This window comes from Telopea speciosissima, chromosome 1 (genome assembly GCF_018873765.1).
Source record: "Telopea speciosissima isolate NSW1024214 ecotype Mountain lineage chromosome 1, Tspe_v1, whole genome shotgun sequence".
Classification (NCBI taxonomy): domain Eukaryota; kingdom Viridiplantae; phylum Streptophyta; class Magnoliopsida; order Proteales; family Proteaceae; genus Telopea; species Telopea speciosissima.
Genome location: NC_057916.1, coordinates 86,073,558 through 86,093,210, shown reverse-complemented (window position 1 = coordinate 86,093,210; position 19,653 = coordinate 86,073,558). Strand labels below are relative to the sequence as shown.

The 19,653-nt window shown below is 39.9% G+C and overlaps 1 protein-coding gene and 1 long non-coding RNA gene across 2 annotated transcripts; both read right to left on the bottom strand.

The window, feature by feature from the left end:
- Window positions 1-6,851: 6,851 nt before the first annotated feature.
- On the bottom strand, window positions 6,852-18,324 carry LOC122649074. The gene is made up of 3 exons (XR_006331162.1): window positions 18,314-18,324; window positions 8,537-8,541; window positions 6,852-6,980 (listed from the first exon to the last, which is right to left on the bottom strand). It is a non-coding gene; the product is annotated as an uncharacterized LOC122649074 (long non-coding RNA).
- On the bottom strand, window positions 9,760-10,908 carry LOC122649072. Its single transcript, XM_043842435.1, has one exon. It carries the CDS (start codon window positions 10,715-10,717, stop codon window positions 10,022-10,024), a length of 696 nt encoding a protein of 231 aa, XP_043698370.1. The 5' UTR covers window positions 10,718-10,908; the 3' UTR covers window positions 9,760-10,021.
- Window positions 18,325-19,653: the final 1,329 nt, after the last annotated feature.

The window sequence follows — 19,653 nt, the reverse complement described above, 5'->3', positions numbered from 1 at the left end:
CGATGGCAACAACCCCAACCCTTCATTCCCTGGTGGGTTCGGAGTCCTCAGCTCTTCAATGAGCGATCTGATGCATTTTCATTCGATATCAAACGCAACCACCGGACGTGATGGAGTGATGTGTGGATTGAACTTAACCAGTCAACATGCCTTACATTCTTTCAGAAAATCCCTCGACCTTCGTTTTCGCCGGAGATACCTTAGAGTTCACTGGAGATGAAGACCGGTGATTCGTTTCCTCTGTTATGGGTGTTTTAGGTTGAAGATGAAGGAAAGGGCAGCATTGTAATATAATTTCTGTTGTTTTAGTACAAGGGTTAAATAGTCTTTTCCAAGTAATATCTAACAACAGGTTACCACCGTAAGCTGGAGGGGATCAAAATATAAGGTGGGAAAATCAAGGGGAGGAACATGCAATTATAGCAAAATACAGGGGAGAGGGATGTAGTGCCGAGTTGCCTTGTCCTGCCGTGCTACGTAGACACAGCATGATAGGAAATGACCGCCTTACCCCCACTCTGGCAAGGCGTTCGGGCAAGGGTAAGGCAGTCATTTCACGCCTTGTTGTATCTGCACAGGCAGGCAGCTCGACAGTAGAGGATCCAAATTGAAAGATTTCTATCTCCTATTTTTGCCATGCAATGGTGATATGTCGTACCAAAATTTTTTAAGAAAAAAATATGGTATCTTAATTCAAAATTAATATAATTGCAGACTCAAATTCAATTATACAATACAATTTGGAATGATAATAGGACGAGGCGATGCAAATTTTAGTTGAGACTAGATTAGGGTTCAAACCCGGGATCAATTTGGATCTGCCTCCAATTTTTAAATGGTGGAGGTTTTTTTAGAAACTTAAATTACATCTGAATTTAAAGTTTTTTTTTGGCGTCTCTTGAATGCAGGATTCCCTGTCAGGGTTACCATTGTCAAATGGATTACTATCGACCCATCTTGTGTTCTTTGTGGCAATAGTGATGAATCGATCTGGCATTTATTCCTTGCATGTGATTGGTCTAAATGTATTTGGGTTTGTGGTCCGCTTGGACTAAAAACTGAGCATCTCTCAAGCTCTTCCTTCCTCAATCTCTGCTCTTCTCTTCATGCATCGTTGGCTATGGACAAGCATTGCATCGTTTGGTTTTTTTCTATTTTTGCCATTACTTGTTATTTTCTTTGGTAAGTAAGGAACAAGGTTTTAATGTAGGCTGCTAAGGAAAACCCTCTAATTGTTTATGAAAAATGTTACTAAGTGGACTTCTGATCTTCGGATCTGTCTCCCATCTTTGAACCAATCTGTTTTCTTTGATAGTAGTTCTCATCCACTAACTTTATGGTATCCTACTAACACTATGACCACAATGATTGGTTTAATGGTCGCAGGCCTCTATGAACCCGAACTTAATTTAACAAAGTGGACATTTAACCTTTTGATAGATGGCAACAGTCTTGCTACAGATGCAAGTTGTATCAATGTATAGGACTCAACTACAGCAGCTCTCTTTGGGTTACTACAGGGCTGGAAGAAAGTTCGACAGGAGGGGATTGATATCCATCATGTTTGGTTGCAAGATAAAGGCTTATATTCGTGGCTGACTAATCCGACTGCTGCCACCATTTCCTGGTCTTCCCTACCCCTATTTTTGCAAATAGCTAAAGTCTCACACAACTTTATGAACATTACATTTCACTACGAACTGGAGAAGGAGATAAATGCTCCTTTTCCGCCACTTGGAACTATCTAAATTTCTTGTTTATAAAGTTTTTCTTTATTTCATCAAAAAAAAAAAAAAAAGGATCTGCCTTGAAATCGTTATATTTCAAGAATCTAAGATTTTTTGTATTGATTCGACCAAAGCCAATCGAATAGAATTTGGATTGGCCTTGAACGATCCCAATATGTATCACTGATCGAATTTTTTAAACCTTGGACTAGATTCAACTTGTATGAGACATTGCTCAACCCTCCCATCCCATCCATGAAACAAGCATGAGTCTTACCAATTTTACAATGCGACTAGAGCAGGGTAGGGGGGAGGCTTCTTATGCTATTTTTTTTTTTTTTAATTTATTTAAATGAAAGGCTTCTTATGCTATTTGAAACCCAAACTTGCCCTACAGTCAATTTTGGTCTCATCAAACACAACCCTTTATTGTTGCCTTAGGGGATGTTCCCACCCATTGCCATTCATAACTTGAAACTCCAAGGGTGTAGCTCATTTGGTAAGGAAGCGTGTCTAAATTGACATGCATCCTGAGTTTTACTCACCTTACCCCCTTGGCCAATCCCATGGTTTCTATATTTTCCATAGATTTTATTGCTGACCTGGTGCACGTGTGTAAAAGCGTATATACGTGTCGGGGACTAGTTGGACCTCAAATCTAGACACCTTCGTTAGCAATATATATATATATATATATATATATATAAATAAACGTAACTTGACATGTGACTAAAAACACTAGCATCTTGCATATTAAAAAAAAATTGAGATCTACCCATCCACAAAAGTTCAACCCAACTTGATCTGCCTACATTCCTAAAGTCAATAACCCATAAAAATAATATGAAAGGTAAATGAAATATGTGAATGATCAGTTTCATCTGATCCTTGTCTTGTTCTCGCTCTTATCAAAAAGAAAAAAATAGTTTCATCCGATTAATATTAATAAAAAAACAAAAGGCATAAGAAAGGGTCTTATTAGATATCAATTTTTTATAGGAATATTATTTGTCCTTACTAACTTTCTTAAGATTCCATATTTCCATAATGTTACGTGTACAATTTTAAGAAAGTTTTAACCCAGTTTTAACCACTTTCTGTATTTGTGTATGACTGAAATTTGACATACAAGAGAATGGTGTGGGTCATCTGATCACATGAACCCACCTTTGTTTTTTTTTTTTTTTTTTGATGAAAATAGAAATATAAAAAAAACTATCTAGTTAACATGTACATAGATTTAGACATACTAGCAGCTTTAGCCAGATTACCAGCCAATAACAGGCAAAAAGGGCGAGGACTAGTTCTAAAAGTGACATTTTGGCCTAAAGAATTTATACAAAATAACTCCTTCACTAAAGGCCACGGCCACGGCTTTGTAGATGGATGTGGGAGGAGTTCGGCTATCTCCTGAGAGGCACACCAAACTTCTTTAACCCGTAATCCCTTGTTCCTTGCTATCTCGAGCCCATATTTAATACTAAGTACTTTAGAGGCATAGTCACAAATAGATTTAGTAAACCCGGCTACACAAAAGCTGAGGCTTCCGTTGATCAAGCTAATGCACGCCCATCCTGCATGGTTTACGTGAGGATTTTGGTATCCTGCACAGATTAAGACAGGGTAAGTAATATAAGGGATGGAAATAGCTTGTAATGCGAACAGATCAATGCTATCATTCTTTACTTCATGGGTTGTGGTTTGGGGGGGGGGATTTTTAGAAGCTCCAATTAGCTGGTTGTTTGTTCTATAATCCAACTTGGATTGGGTTTTTCCCTTCCTATTACCACCTTGTTTCGCATGGTCCAAATGAAATAGCACATAATAATGAATGCCCTAAAAAACCAATTTAAAGAGTTCTTATCTAGAGATCGATTAACCAAAGTAGTAATGCAGTAATTTTTCAGAGAAGAACTTCTTAAGCTTTCAGTTCTCAGGCCCAATGGTCCTGCAGCCCATATTCTTTTGGTCCAATCACATGATAGGAACAGGTGCCAGTAAGATTCCGCATCTGTCCACAAAAAACACAGGTTATATCCATCTTGGTCCATTTTGATAGGACCACCTTGCTTGGGAGACCTGCATTTAAAAGTTGCCAAAAAAATATTTGGAATTTAGGGTGAATTTTTAATTTCCAAAAAAATTTCCACCATATGGATCTAATAGGATTATTAGCTGACACAATTGAATTTAGCGATTGAGCAGCTAATTTGGTGCTAAATAATCCATTCCTGGCGAGTGTGCACCACCACCTGTCTTCATCAGGAGTTAGTAATATTTTGTACACATGAGAAGACACATGCAAAGGAATAGTAGCATTATGAAATGTGTATTCCATCTAGAGTTTAGCGTAAGGTTAGCAACTTTGGCATTTCGCAAATCCATATTCCGTATAGAGGGAAGGAGAGTACCTCTGTAAGAAGGGATCCAGGGATCGGTCCAGAAAAAAGTGGCCAGATTCACTCAAGCCCAATGACCACAGCTTCTACTTAGGTGGGCCTAGGCCCGGCTTGAGCTTGAACTCATTGTCTGAGCACTTGGGTAATCACCCTAAGGATCCACATCCTCTACTTCCACTACATGTACTTCCATCCTACTTCCCTTGCTTCTCAGCCCGCCACCTGTCTTTTTGAGCATCCAACGACTGGGATTCAATATCTGAACCACTAGAAACCCACTCAAACCAACCCAACCCATTCGGTTCTTATCGATCAAACCAAACCAAAGTCCATTTTCAAAACCCTAACTTAAAATCATCTACATCGTTTTGTTCAAGTTCAAACCCTTCTTCCCAAACGAAGAGAAGAACCGCCGTTGCTGCTCTCTTCTCCCATCAACCCGCCATTCCATGAACCAAGAGGATCGATGGGGAAGAAGGTGAGTTTTGAACGACCCTTCTTCCCAAATCCAACACAAACTGTCGTTGCTTTGCTCTCAGACCCTTCTTCTCGTTCCTCTTCTTCTTCCCACAAACTCATAAGCAACGAACATCGAATAGAGCTGAAGAGAAATTAGAGAGTTGGGTTGCCAACCACTTTGCTTACTGCTACTACACATCTTCAGGAATCAGGAACAAATCAAAAGCATTCAAATCACGAAATCTAAAATTTAAAGAAAAGGAAAACAAATTTATTGTTGCTAAGACAACGATGACATCAATCGAAATTCCAAACAGAAAAAAAATATGTTAATCACACCTCTTCTTCTCTTTCCTTCCACTCTGTTCATTGCTTTCTTGCCCTAAACCACGTTCTTCTCCCTTCTCGTCTCATCTGAATAAGAAAAAAAAATCGAGAGATATACAACATAGGTCAAAGAAAATCTGAAATTACAATCTCGGATCACACCCAAACAAATCCTTCTTCAATGACCATGAGGATTGGGGCTGAATCAACTATATATTAAGCGATAATTAAATTTTCCATCTTCAATCAAGAAACAAGTGGAGAATATTAGCATAAATTAAACTCAATCTCATTACGTAACAATTTCGTCAATTTCTTTTCGTTAATTAGGAGGTAAAATCCGTACGAATCCCCTAAAAAATCTCGAACTATCCAACAGTATCAATAAAAAGAAGATGATACCCAAGGTAGAAGAAAGAGAAAATTTATCAACCACTACAGAGTATTTCTGTTTTCTTTACACATATTTCTTACAGAGCTAATTCTATAGTTTTCCACATCCGATTTCATGCACTCTTTCAACTTGTAACATCCGGAGAAAAGGAAAGAAGTGTGGGTACAGAGGTTCAGACAATAAAGAAGTTCGACACGGGTTCGAACAAGAAACCACCGGCAATAGCTGTCAACGCCAGGAAACTCGACGAGGAGACGGAACCGACGACGTTGAACTGAATAGCGACGGATGTGAGACAGGCCATACAAAAGGCAAGGTTGGCTAAGAAGATGAGTCAGGCTGATCTGGCTAAGCAGATCAACGAGAAGCTACAGCTGGTTCAGGAGTATGAGAACGGGAAAGCTGTTCCTAACCAGGCTATGTTAGCGAAGATGGAGAGGGTCTTGGAAGTCAAGCTGAGAGGAAACTCAAGGTCGGGAAAGTGTAAGTGAATGTGATGGATTCCAAGTTATAGGTGAAGTTGTCCTGAGTCTAGTTCGTTTTCGTTCTATTGTCGGAGCTTCAGTTGCTACTACATTCTGAACCGCCGAGACGGCCAAGACCATGAGGATCACAGCGGCGAAGAGTCTCATCTTCAATGACTCCATTTCTGTCTCTTCTTCTTCAATGGACTTTGGTTTGGTTTGATCGATAAGAACCGGTTGGGTTGGGTTGGATTGAGTGGGGTTTATAGTGGTTCAGATAGGGCTAAAGTGAAATTCAAAAAAATTTTAATTCATTGAATCCCAGTCGTTGGATGCTCAAAAAGACAGATGGCGGGTTGAGAAGCGAGGGAAGTAGGATGGAAGTACATAGAATGGAAGTAGAGGATGTGGATCCATCACGCTAAATGAGCCTTACTGCATAGCCATGTCACAGTCTCGGGCCCAAGTTGTATGCTTAATCAAGCTTTCGCTTTGCCAAAATCAAGGTGGGGGCCAAGGATTTTCAACTCGGAATCAGGTCGAATCAAGGATTTCAAACTCGGAATTGGGGTTCAAATCAATCCTTATCGATCAGAATCGGCCCCTCTATCTGGAAAACTCAGCGATCCAATCTAAAAAACAATACAATTGAACGTTCCGAAATGACTGGAATCAGATCTGTGATCTGTCATGATCAATTCCGATTCAGGTCGGCTGACTCGGTCGATTTTTTTTGAAACAATAGTGGGGAGTTTCCTCTTAAATGGGGTCCAATGGGCCAATCCCCTGTGTAAAGTTGATCAAGGTGCAGGGTGCTTGATCGGTTGGCCCTTGATTGTAGCTTCAAATGAAGTTTTTCTTCATTGTGGAAGTGAAATGCTTGGAAACTCTTTCACTGAGAGCGAGGCGCCTAGCAGTTCGATAATCTTTGTTCGCCCTGTCTCGCAGACTTAGAGGCAAGGTCATATTTGATCTTACTCCCAAATCTCTCATTCTCACCCCTCCTTTGTTGACTGTAGCGGCTGCAATCCAGTCCAGTTGTTCATCTCTGATCTTACTCCCTGTCTCGCAGACTTTGGGTTGTTCTTCAATACGCTGTGGGCTTGGTGTCTGGTTGGCAATGGCGTAGCGTAAGGACGATCCAGGACGAGATCAATGAGCTGAAGAAGCAGATAAAGCATGCCCCAGTTGCGTCAGCCAGAAGGAGCGGCTGAAGCTACGGCATCGGTTTCCCTTTCGCCTGTGGAAGCCAAAATCCAGTAGCTCACTGAGGTATATTATCAAGCACATGCAGCTTTTTGGTTTAACACTTTAGTATTTCAAGGGATAAAAAAGAGAGGAGAAATTCTGTACCCTTTGGTGGATCGATACATAGCCGATAGTTAATTTAGACTGCTTTAGTTGATTATAATAACCACAATTATCATGAGCATAATCAGTATTTAAAAAAAAGAGAATCGCATTGTGCAGACCACTATCGCACAAACTGAACACAGCTCTAAAGCATTCTCTGACATTGATATCGCTTGCTGGAGAAAGCCATTAAACATTTAAACTTGACCCTTAAACCTTGAAATATAAAAAGCGAAACCATGAGTCCCCCATCTTAAACTGGTGGTGGCAAAAGGGCTCGAACCATGGGACATCATAATGGACTAATTCCTGAGATGGTTCACTGTGATCCAGCTCTCCAAAAAACAATGAACCAATTGCCAAATTATTTCCAGTAGATCTAAAAGAAGTACATGTTTTTGAATAATCATCTTGATCTGCATCAGGGCATATGCCCGTTGTGAAACGGAAGCAACACGGGTTAGGGCATTACTTCAACGATGTTTCCCACGCAGCAGAAAGGGTCTGGTTGCTCTATGCTTCAATCCGCATTAACTCCGATAACGCAGGCTTCATGACGATCTCGCTACTAGGTTGTGGGAAGACGATTCTTCACAGCAAACCACCCTACAAATCCAAGGACAATGACGGAGATCCATAGAGACACTCACTCAGGATTTGGGAGAGACGAAGACGAGAGTAGAAGAGGCAGTCAGGGCACCAATTCTTAAGAGGCGCGGCACTCAAATCCCGATTCCTTGTGGGCATGGGATTTGGATGCAAACCAAATCCTAACGCCCGTTAATATGGATCATCCAATTGATAAGATAGGCTCAAGCAGGAGAGCTCTCATGGTCTCATCTGATGGTACTATATGACCAATCTACTTTCCCGTGAATTACCAGAAAAGCAGGTGTTTATATGGCTTGTTTCACCCCACAATTGCAAATTATCAACCATTATAATTGTTGCTCCATTCACAGAGGTAATAAATTTCTTCAAGGATAGCAGACAATTTCTCATCAAGTGTTTACATAGGAAATCAGTACCTTTGTCATCAGCTTGTGTCTGTAAGGACAGCAGACAATTTCTCATCAAGTGTTTATGTAGGAAATCAGTACCTTTGTCATCAGCTTGTGGCGATTATTGATCTGGTAGCATTGAACTGCATAATAATGAATGTTAAGTAATGATTATTTCCAAAATTCAGGAGAGGAAGGAGTTGATGAATGGTTCCTACAGGGATCAACACTTGAATCAAGTTCGATACTCTTGGGATTTAGGGTGTTCGAGTTGGTTCTGCAACAGGAAAGCCGTTTCCAGGACCCCATCTATTTGCAGGAGCAGGTAATGACCAAAACAATGCGCTTTCACCATCCAAAATGCATATCATTACCCCCTCCCTCTCTTACAGATGAAATTCAGATCCCCAACCCCCACTCCAAAAACCTGGATTGTCCAAAAGAATGCATATCATTACCTCCTTACTGTCCCACAGACGAGGTTCAGATGCCCAACACAGCCCCCCGAAACCCAAAAAAACCCATGAAGGGACCCCTCTGCAATTGTAGTCAGTTGCTCTTGCACAGCATGGAATGGAGAACTTATTTTACACTATGGAGAGAGCTCAAAGTCTTCTTTTGTTTTTTTCTTCTTCTCTGTTTCCATTCCCAATTCAACTCAATCAGGTGGGCTGGGGGAGGTTTGCATGCAGAATTCTCATGTGTTATTGTTTGCATGGTTGTTCTGGTACAACAATCACTGTGTTATGGGCAGCTGCAGCCGTGCTTGTTCCTCCAATGTAGAAGGGAAGCGAGACAGCGAGGAATCTCCATATTAACTTGAATGCTTTGAATGTTCTGCTCTTCATCTCGGAGATCCCAATGGGAATTGATATTGCTTTGAAAGTGTTCAAGGTCACAAAATGGCCTTGAGTTCAATACCACAGAACATGTGAGCTCATTTGCACATTCATCTGTTCCTCTCTCTGCCTTAGCCGTTTCAATTTATGTTGTTTTCTATCCCCACCTAGTTCCTATTAATACATGGTAACTTGCAGTTAAAAGATTTTTCCAAGCAAAGTGGACAATAACATCACAACTAATATAAGATGTGCATTGAACAGACATTTGTATTGAGAAACATGATTGTAAATTTATCATTTACTTGTTTCAACTTTTGATTTACTTGTTTTAACTTTTGCTTTGACATAGAACTCTTAATGATCAATTACTTGGTTTTCACCATGTATATTATAAAAGAACTTGTGGAATGGAATATTTATTAAGGAAGCTATTTTGTTCTTCTTCCATTCCATGCATGCTTTCCATTTCTTCAAGACTGTTTAGTATGATAAAATCTCAACATAAATGTGAATAAACCATGAAAGAGGGTGTTTCCTTAGTCAAAGAAGCTTTGCATTAAGTCCATTAACAAAAGATAAGATGCTATGACCTAGAATCTTCTAGTTTCTATCTTGTTCCCTATTTCCGAACAGGTTTAGTTTTGGGCAAGTCCCTCATCCTGATTCAGATCAGAACAGGCCACAAGACTCTCTCCTTTGTTCTGGGCTAATGAACTAAACCTATTCATGGATGGTCATCCCACTGCTCATTTGTTAATCATAGCAAACCAAAACCAAAGAAATCACATAAAAATTGGAAAGCCAAACCTTTCTTCTTAAATTTCCAGTCTAATAAATACAAGTTGACATCAAGTATCAATTCATGAAAAAATGTAATCAACCATAATTAACACAAAGACAACGAATTCCCCTATGAACAAAAGTTTCCAAAAAAAATATAGATAAAAAGAGGACCTGAAATATTACAATTTCCTGTGAGGAACGTTTTGACAGGAGATGCATCACCAAATAAATAAAAAGCGGCATAGAGATAAGGTCACTGGGGGTTTCAAGTTTCAGTCTAGAAAACCTGTCTTCTGGAAAACGGCATTCCGGACACGGCGTAGATCCCTTCCTTTGAGTGTCCGCCCCACCCCTTCGAACATAGAGAAAGTGGTGGCATGTGACCTTGCCACGATCTCGTGCGGTGGTAGCATCTCCTCCACCGTGTCCTCATCGTCCTCGTTGAAAGTCCCCAAATTGGAAGATCCATGGCCTCCATTGACAACCCCCCTAATCCAGACTGGCACGTTCACTGGAGCAGACTGATGAAACTTGGTTCTGCCTGAAGATGAGTTTGAAAAGTCTTCAGAGGTTGATCCCCCGGAGCGTGGAACGGGCACTGGTGGAATCGTTCTTGCCGCACTAGCGGCGGACAGTGAAGGATTCAGGGATGGTTTTCTCTGCACAAGCGGGCGGCGGTCGTCCGACAAAGCTGCCGAAAGACCGAATCTTTCCGGCCGATATTGGCGGTGGCGATGATCGGGAGGGGAAGTCGGTAGTACAGTAGAGGAGGAAGAGCGAATCGAACCGAGGGAATCAGATTGAGGGGAATCGGAGAGCTCAGCTGACCAAACCACCTCGCTTTCGTCCAATTCCAAGGGCACCGAATCGGAATCCGGCTGTTTTAGGAGGCCAAGAAACCGGACCGTCGAAGACGATGAGCTGTTCTTATGGAGGGAAGCCACAGGCATCCCCATCTCCTTTTCCATATCGAAGAAGAAGAGATTGATGGAGCCTTGGGGCCTGGAGAGGTTTTCTTTCGAACACTGATTCCTATCGAGTCTCGACTTCGCTCCACAACTTCAAAGAGCAGAGAAGGGATGAGATGGGAAGAGCCAGATGTCTCGCGTGCGAGAGAGAGAGCGGAAGAGGTGTTTTTTACATTGTTGCCCGGCTGATTCTCTCTATTTGTCTCCCTTTCTCTGAGGAGTTTATTATCATCGAAAGAAGAGTTCTCGTTCTCGCCGTATCCATATGAGCGGTGGGATGACAGCTGGCGTATGACGTACAACGAAGCAAACCACAAGTACAGTTATTAACATGTTCATACGTGGCATCCTTTATAAATATAATTTTCCTTTTCTTTATATTTCTCTCGAATAGATGGGGTGTTTGCTTCGTTGTCCTCAGCGAAGTCCGAGCTGTTCTATGCTCCGTACACCTGGCAGAGTTTAGAAATCAAGCGGGTTGCTGACGTGGAAGTGTGATTTGGCAGGAAATGATAGTGAATTGAAAAGAAAAAAAAAAAAAATGTGATGTTATGGTTGTCATGTGAGAGATTCCGATTCAGTTGAGGTTCACAGCACGTTAGCGCTTCCGTCACCCATGACGTGTTCATTCTTCATAGGGAATTTGAGGCAAACAAAGAAACACGTGCTGAAACGACTGATTATTTTGGAAATAGCGCCCAATGATTCCTCAGATTCTCATGCCAGCTTCTTTTCCGAAAAGCGGCGAAATGAAAATGGAAAATTGGAAATTGATTTTCATGTCAGCTTCTTTTCCTTTTCTTTTCTATTCATTATTTCCAATGATTCCTCAGATTCTCATGCCAGCTTCTTTTCCGAAAAGCGGCGAAATGAAAATGGAAAATTGGAAATTGATTTTCATGTCAGCTTCTTTTCCTTTTCTTTTCTATTCATTTCTGAACATCCAAACAAGTCTCACAAGCTAATGCCACCTCTGTGTTTCTCCATGCGTTTGTCTGCCCCCTTCATTTTTCTCTCTTCCTCGACAGAATTTATAGACTTCCATCCACCGTTTTAAAAAACGGAATCGGAAAGGGGGAATCGGTCGAACTCGTTCCCAATTCAAGTTGATTTGGAATCATCTGAACCCTATTTCTGGAGGCCAATTCTGGCTCTTTTAAAACCCTGGTTCCACCATGTTTAGAAAATTAAAATTTTCTTTGAATGGTTTTAGACTAATGGTGATTTTTTGTCATTCCTTTCTAATACTATGAATCTATGATAGGTGGTTAATATAATCAAGATAGGACCCTAAATTTTAACTAAGTGCTTAATATGAAAATCTCTCCATTTATGAAACAATTTTGATTACATGATTAGCCCATTACATTGCTTAAATCAAATCATCCGTCTTATGCTAGGTCCATCGACAAGATTGCCCCAATGGATGGGCCGGTTCTAGTTCTTAATCCTTTTCAGATACGATTATAATATCCAAAATTCAAAAAAAAAAAAAAAAATCTTAATTAAGCATACAATTCCTTAATGTTTAAATAATTACATATTCATTCATAAGTATAAAGATAACCAAATATTCCAAATCAATGTAAAGAAGAAATGAGTGTTTTAGATATATGAGTGCATCTTGTGGTCACCAAGTAGGTGAACAAAGAAGTTTTAACCGGAAAATTATCTTCTCCACTTCCCTATCCGACCCAGTCCCCCAGTTCCTCTAATAGGGGTGGTGGTGGATTTCACCCAGGCAGAGTGTTCGAGCAGGGGCAGGGTGGTCATTCCAACCCCCTTGTTAGAGGAACTGGGGAACTAGGTCGGTTAGGGAACTGGAGGGAATAAAGATCCGTTGTAACTAAGGGTGTCAATTTGGGACCGGAACCGGGAACCGTCCCAATACCGTCCCGCTAAAACCAGGTACCGGACCGTCTCATTAGTAAATGGGATGGTACTGGTATCTGATTTTGGTACCGAATGATAAATGGGACGAGACGGTTCTGGGACGGGATTCCCAACGGTACCAGTACCGAAATACCAATTAGGTACTGGATGGTACCGAAACTACTAGTACCGTTTAAAAAGAAAGAGTATATAAGATCTTTTTTTTAAAAAAAAGGGTATAAGAATTACGACTCATTAGGGTTTCACTAATTGCCTTTTGAATATGAAGAGGAAGAACAGGTCAATAGCCGTAGCTTGAAGTCTCTCCTCACAAAATCTGTTACAGTGCTACTCCCTCCTCCCTCGACCAACTACATCTACCAGGTTCTTTCTTTTTGCACTTCATACTTCATACCATACCACCATGTGACATGTGTGATAAATAAAGTTTTGTTTGGGAAAATCAAAAAGGAAATACAACGGGATTCTTCCATTTTGTAAGACTTCTCTAGATTTTAAAAAATGAGAAGCTTATTATATGTGATCTTAGGAAGTTTGAAGAAGTAAAACTATGATTTCATAATTTAAGTTGCTTTACAAAAAGCAGTAGACAACTTAGATTTCATGATAGTGAACAAATTCCACAACACTAATAAACCCGCCTTGTTAGAAAAAATTAAACTTCTCCCTTTTTCTACAGTGCTTAGGACCGTTTAAGAACCAGTACCGTCCCGTCCCGCTAGTAATCGGGACTGGGATCTAGGTTTGGTCCCGTTAACTAAATGGGACAATACTGGGATTGGCACTTTTGGTACCGATACCGGTACCGTCCCGTCCCAAATACCGGGAACTGTCCCAATTGACACCCTTAGTTGTAACCTTAGTTTTTTGCCCCTTGTTTTATTCCCAAAAATTATTTAATATATAAGTAATCTTGTGATTTCACATGGACAGTGACGATTTTTGAAAATGACATGATGATAAATCACTTTCAACTTAGATTGAAAACCATTTTTTATCCATGATTAAAATAACTTTTTCAAATAAGACAATGGGTGAAAAAGTAAAATTACAATCTTGCTGTAACTAAGATTAGTTACCACAAAATTTTCCCTTTAGATATACAATGGGAATAAATATTATATGTGGGTGTAGAGAATATATGTAGAAGATAGATCAAAAGGATGAGTGACACTTGATCATGGTTTCTATGAGATGGAGATAATCCGTAGAAGCTCTTTGTGTTGATCTTTCCTAAATACTTTGCCCAAAATTAGTGTGTTCGCATACATCTAAAGGAATACTAGAATGCCTACGACAACAAGTGAAGAAAGAAATATTGGAGCTCATGTTTGCAGTAAATTCCTTTTGTAGGTAGGAAGATGGAGAAATAAATCCAATTCGACTTATGGAAGCAAATGTTGGGCAATGAGGAATTTAGTGGTAGTTTTGTAGTTCTCCCTCACTTTGGATTCAATTTATGATACTTTTAATACTTATTTATAATTAAAACTTGACCAATAGGGGTTTATATGGGGAATCAAAACTTAAATTAAAGAAAATGCTGATGTGGCTGTGACAGATTGTCTTAATCTCATAGGAACAAATCATATCAAACCTTAAAAGCGTTTGTGGATGTGAAGGGCGCTCCACTGGACCAATTCCACGTACACCTGTGTTTAGTGTGGCAAATTTGCTGATGTTAGCTAAAATGTTTTGGAAAAAATTTAAACATAATGTAAAGAAAAACATCCACCACGAGGTGAGAGAGATTGGATCAGCATCAACACCAACTCTGTTGGACTACTACCATATAATTTCATTTCGTCAGGCATGTTGATGGGTTAGAAGAAAAAACTGCCCTCGTCGTGTGGCCCCTGCGCTTAGGTATAGCCCCACCTGAAATGATCGTCTCGTCCCTTGCAAATGAATAATCACCTCTGTTGATGTTCATGTGCATCTCTTCATTGAGGGGTTCATGGGATTGGGCATCGTTCTTCTTCCCAAACTTTAGACTGTACTTAATTACAATGGTTTTTAAATATCAGTATTAGTGTCGGCATCAGCATTGGTATATATTAGTGATTGTATCAACACAGTTCAATGTGTTAGTATCGGATTGATCATATCGGTAAAAAACCAAAACTTTAGTATTTTGAACCAGTATCTGCTAAAACTGATCTGAGTACCAATACCAATCCCTAAAACATTACATATATCAGTTATCGCTGATATTGATACGGTTCCAATATGGATCGCCAGGTATCGACCCATATTGGGACAATATGAAACGTAAATTAAAAAACAGATCATTTTTTAGTCGATATTTTCAATCATATCTATATATAGCGTCCTCATTTCTATATAAAGAAGGGGATAAAGTTCTCTGCATTGGAGCGCATGACATGCACAAATACATGGAGGGTGAGCGAAATGACCAGACAGAAAACATGCGCCCTAAAAAATAGACTAGTATAAAAAAATAGTGTTTTTTTTTGTGGAAAAAAATATGTTCCATGATTCATCCAAATATATTGAAGAATCCACAAATTTTGTGCGAGACAGGAAGAATCTAAATATACCGCCAGAAAGGTGTAAGAAAAAATTGTGAGTTGTTGGAGAATGAAATGGTATTTAAATGGGATAAATATAACCTGTAATCCAGTATAGGAGGAACCTTTGTTCAATTAAAAGGTTACAAAAGTTTCACCAGAACGTATTATTAATTGGAAGGGAAACAGGAGAGTAGCTTTTCGTGGATGCCAAGAGCTAATCAAGATTTGTGGAAGACAGCAGAAAGTCGGTGCGTGTCACTTCTAACTAAATACAGGGAGGAAATCGCTGCCAGGCTGCTTGACCCTGCATTAATGCATAGTTAATTCGTTAGTATCCAATAGGATACAGGTGGAAATTTTCATTTCATGGAGGTCATTTTGGCCATTCTTATGCTTGATCGTAGGCACCACGCAATCTGACAGCCTTCTTTTTTTGGTAAATAAATACCTTTTATTTTATTGTTAGTTGCATAGATAAAGATACCACTATCACTGATATGTATCGATGTCATCGGTATTCAATATCGATATAGGCATCGGTGGTGACCGATACAGCATACTGATACACATAACCATGGTTAGTTGTTACAGTACATACCACATGATTGAGTCACTCCAAGTCATGTGAACTCACCAAGTCTGTTTTTCTTTATTGGATCATATGCTATTCATAGACCATAAGTTTGGTCTACAACTAAATAAGACTTAAAATTTTTGTTTGTTTTCCTCAATGTAACACATTTTCTTTTTCTTCTCACTTAAGAAGCAACCATAGCCTCACTCCCTCCTCACTTGGAGAAAGAGAAGGAAAACATCATAAAATAAAAAGAAAACCATGACTCGTTCAAATCACTAGGTTTTGAAAAGAATGAGTTGAGTCGAAAACCTGATTTTCCAACTATGATGTCCATCTATAAATACAAATTTAAGAAAAATTTCTCACGATGTTAGTATACCATCATCCTCTTACATCGATTTTTTTTTATTATTAATTTTTCTCTTGCTTTAACCATGTGGATCCTATGTGAATTATGTTATATATCTCCATGCTACTACTAAAGTGGTTTGACAGATTCTCCCACTACCGCTGTGTGAATGCTTTTCCCTCCAAGTTTATAGAGCTTATATATGTCTGTTTCCAACTTCTATTATATGAATGAAATTTGGGCCGAGCTCGTCCCTACTACTCTAATAGGTCCCATTAGAGCTTTGAATACTACACATTTTGAATGGAAAATGTTTAGAGGACATGAGCAATATAAAGAAGCACACCAATGACGTGGGACATGGGACATGGGACAGAATGATTTCATATATAAGAAGACAGTAAAGTCATTTCATGTGAAAAGGAGAGATGGAGAAAAAGGGTGCTAAGTGAACCCTCCCCTAGCAATGATTGATATTTATCCATTCTCCCCTCATCCATAGGCAATATAGGTAGAATATATCCAAACAACCAGGTAGTCCAATCACCGTAAGAGGCTGACTAGGTTATTGATCTCTGGACCTCATGGAGCAAGGTATTGATGTCATATCAGTCGGATTGGTCGATATGGACTGGTATCGCCGATATAATACCTAAATGGTTCTAGTATTGGTAAAAACATGAAGTGTTTTTGAATTTACGTCCGATTTAGGGCCTATATGCCCATCGGTATCAATACTGGTACCGATTCCTATAAACTTGCATTGGTGGTCCTTGTATTGCTTCATGCATGTTCCAAATGGACCATGTTGTCGCAGTTATAAGTTTGGTGATGTTTTTTTGCTTGATGTTTAGCATAGGAACAAGTTGGGCTGGCCCAAAAGGATACACATCCTCATATTGGAGTCCCTGACCCAACACCGTCTCTTTCTTTCTTGGGCTGATGTTTTTCAAAATTAAAAGGCAAAAGTTATTGGAGAAAGTTTTTCTCCACCGTGGGTGAGGGAATAGCACACCCATTTAGGATCATTATAATTCCCCCTCCACTGTATGAAGTTTATAGTACCCTTCCAATTTTTTTTCTTTTTCCAATGTCCATTCCAAGGCACCCACACTCATCGGCAAGGGTGTCAATTCTAGTTCTGCACTGATTAATCCGATTAAGCCCGACTGCTGCTGAATTGCTATTGCTGTAGATGAATATGATGAATCAATTTAAACTTTTATCGTCAATGAGCCCTTTTGAATTAGTCAAATGTTCAATTGTATATCACTAAACTCTATACCTTATTATCTTGATAATATAAGCCTTTGAAAATTGAAGCATTTAATTAATAGCCCGCTGAGGTGCATACAGTCCATTTAGAGATAAATGACTCCATTTCCCATCTAAGGCCTGTTTATTCTGATTAAAGACCGGTACCTGACCGACCATTTATAAATGCGATCATGCCTAACCTATGATATGATCGATTACTTAAAGGGAAAAATATAAATTTGGCTGCAACTCTAGCTTTGTTCCTGCTACCCCAAATGATAGGTACCAACTTGCTTGGAAAAATTCCCTTCTCCTTTGGGTTCATAAATACCCTTTCAGTTTTTTATATTTCTCAAAATATCCTTCAAGATTCCAAGTCCGCATCTATGATTGGGGCAGTAGCCAAGTTTTGTCCTACTTAAAGAGGTCTGTCACGGTGTGGGAATCCTAAAGTAGTGGGGACTGAGTAGGCCTGACCTAAACCAGCCCAGACCAATCGATTGACACCCCTACCCATCGGTGAAGAAATTCCACATTCATCGTGAGGTGAAGGGAATTGAAACTGCTTCAACATAGAAGAGCACAAGTGGAGGGCAACTAGATCATTTCATGTAATTAAAAAGGCCAGAGAGAAAGAGTATTAGCTAGCTTACCCTCCCTTGGTGAGTCAGAGATTTCTCAGTACACGTCCACTCACAAAAACTAACATTCTCACTCTCGTCACTAAATACGTAGATGCCCTTGGTAACTCAGAGAATCTTTTTGTAGTACATGTTATCTCACAAAGATTGACACCATTGCTCTCCTCACTAATTAAATACGCGAATGCTCCTGTATGATAGATTTGACACCACTGAATTCTTCTCTCTCTTCACTATTGATTTGACATGTAAGATGCCGATATAAAACGAGAGCAACATGTCAACATCTTTCTCCCATACTATATATGCTCACCAGGGCTTGGGAACGTGCGTTAGCTGTTCAACTCGGATGCTGCTCCGACACTTTTAGCCCAACATAATTTTTATTTTGGGGAGGGGGATGGGGATGTTCTGAGAGCATGCACATAGTATACCCTTATTACAACCTGCTTAAATTACTGGCTATTAAAAACTTAGCAGGAGATTCGGAGAGGACGCAAGAGCCAACAGGATATATCCTAGACAGGTACTTGGGGTTGTTGTCTGTAGTATTTAGAGTTTGGAGGAGGTCTCTATCTTATGAAAGTTGGTGCATGTGCCATGGGATAACAATTACTGATCTTCAAGACTGGCCTTTCAATTCGTTAGCTAAAGTTTGCTTACAGGAGCTTTTTGTGGATGTGATTTGCCCCCGCCCTACTCACTCACTCTTATATTACCAAGTCCCTGTCGTGTGCAGGGAATCTTCACGTATGTGAACGATTCACAGCCGTTCAGATGGAATCTTAATGTGCATGATTCAATTCAATTCAATGGACTGACCAGCTGGTTAATTAATTAGTGGCCAACCTTACATATATAAATGAGAATTTATATATATGTATATGAATTGTGGACTACTAGTTTGAATGATCTTGAGCTAGCCCTTGTGAGGCTTCAAAAGCCATATCCAAATATGTAAAATTGTTAGAAGTGTCCCCGTAACACAGAAGAACCAAAATGGCCTAACAGAGACTTTATTATCACTTTAGAAGAATCCCAAGTGTTCTGAGGTATTATTGTTAGCTTTTAAAACAACAACAGGTACAGTGAACCCAACACTCCATGCTCTCTACTTTGTTGCTTTTTATTTTGGCTTCTGCTACAACCCGACAGGGGCTAATGGTCAATGTCAAAATATCTGAATTAATATATAGAGATGGGATTCACCAAGACATACATGTGCGTGGGTTACTAATGGAGCTTTCACTGTCTCAACGAGGAAGCTATAGCTAGACATGCCTCTCCTTCGTAAGTAAGTAACACCTGAAATATATATGAAGCTGTATGCCTAAAGCCTGATTGGATAGCTACAAATGCCTCTCCGTCATTTGCCTAATGCATGGGGGGGGGGGGTGTCCGAAAAGGATCCTGTCCTGCAATGGCGGGAGCTGGAGCGTCCAGCCTAGCAAAATCACAGCAAAAACAGGGGTGGGGTGGTCATTTCACAGGTGGATCCCACCTGGGCCCCATATGTGAAATGACCACCCCACCCCTATTATTTTCAGGTGGTTTTATTGGGCTGGATGCTCCAGCTCCCACCACTGCAGGACAGGAGACAAATCCGGGGGAGGTGTCCTACTGCAGCCCAAGCTGAAAAAAGACGATCAGACCAAACCAGACGGAATTCTTTATTATTGGTTCAG

Excerpts from the sequence above, each read along its gene's own strand:
- LOC122649072 (XM_043842435.1), bottom strand. The coding sequence starts at position 10,717 with ATGGAAAAGGAGATGGGGATGCCTGTGGCTTCCCTCCATAAGAACAGC.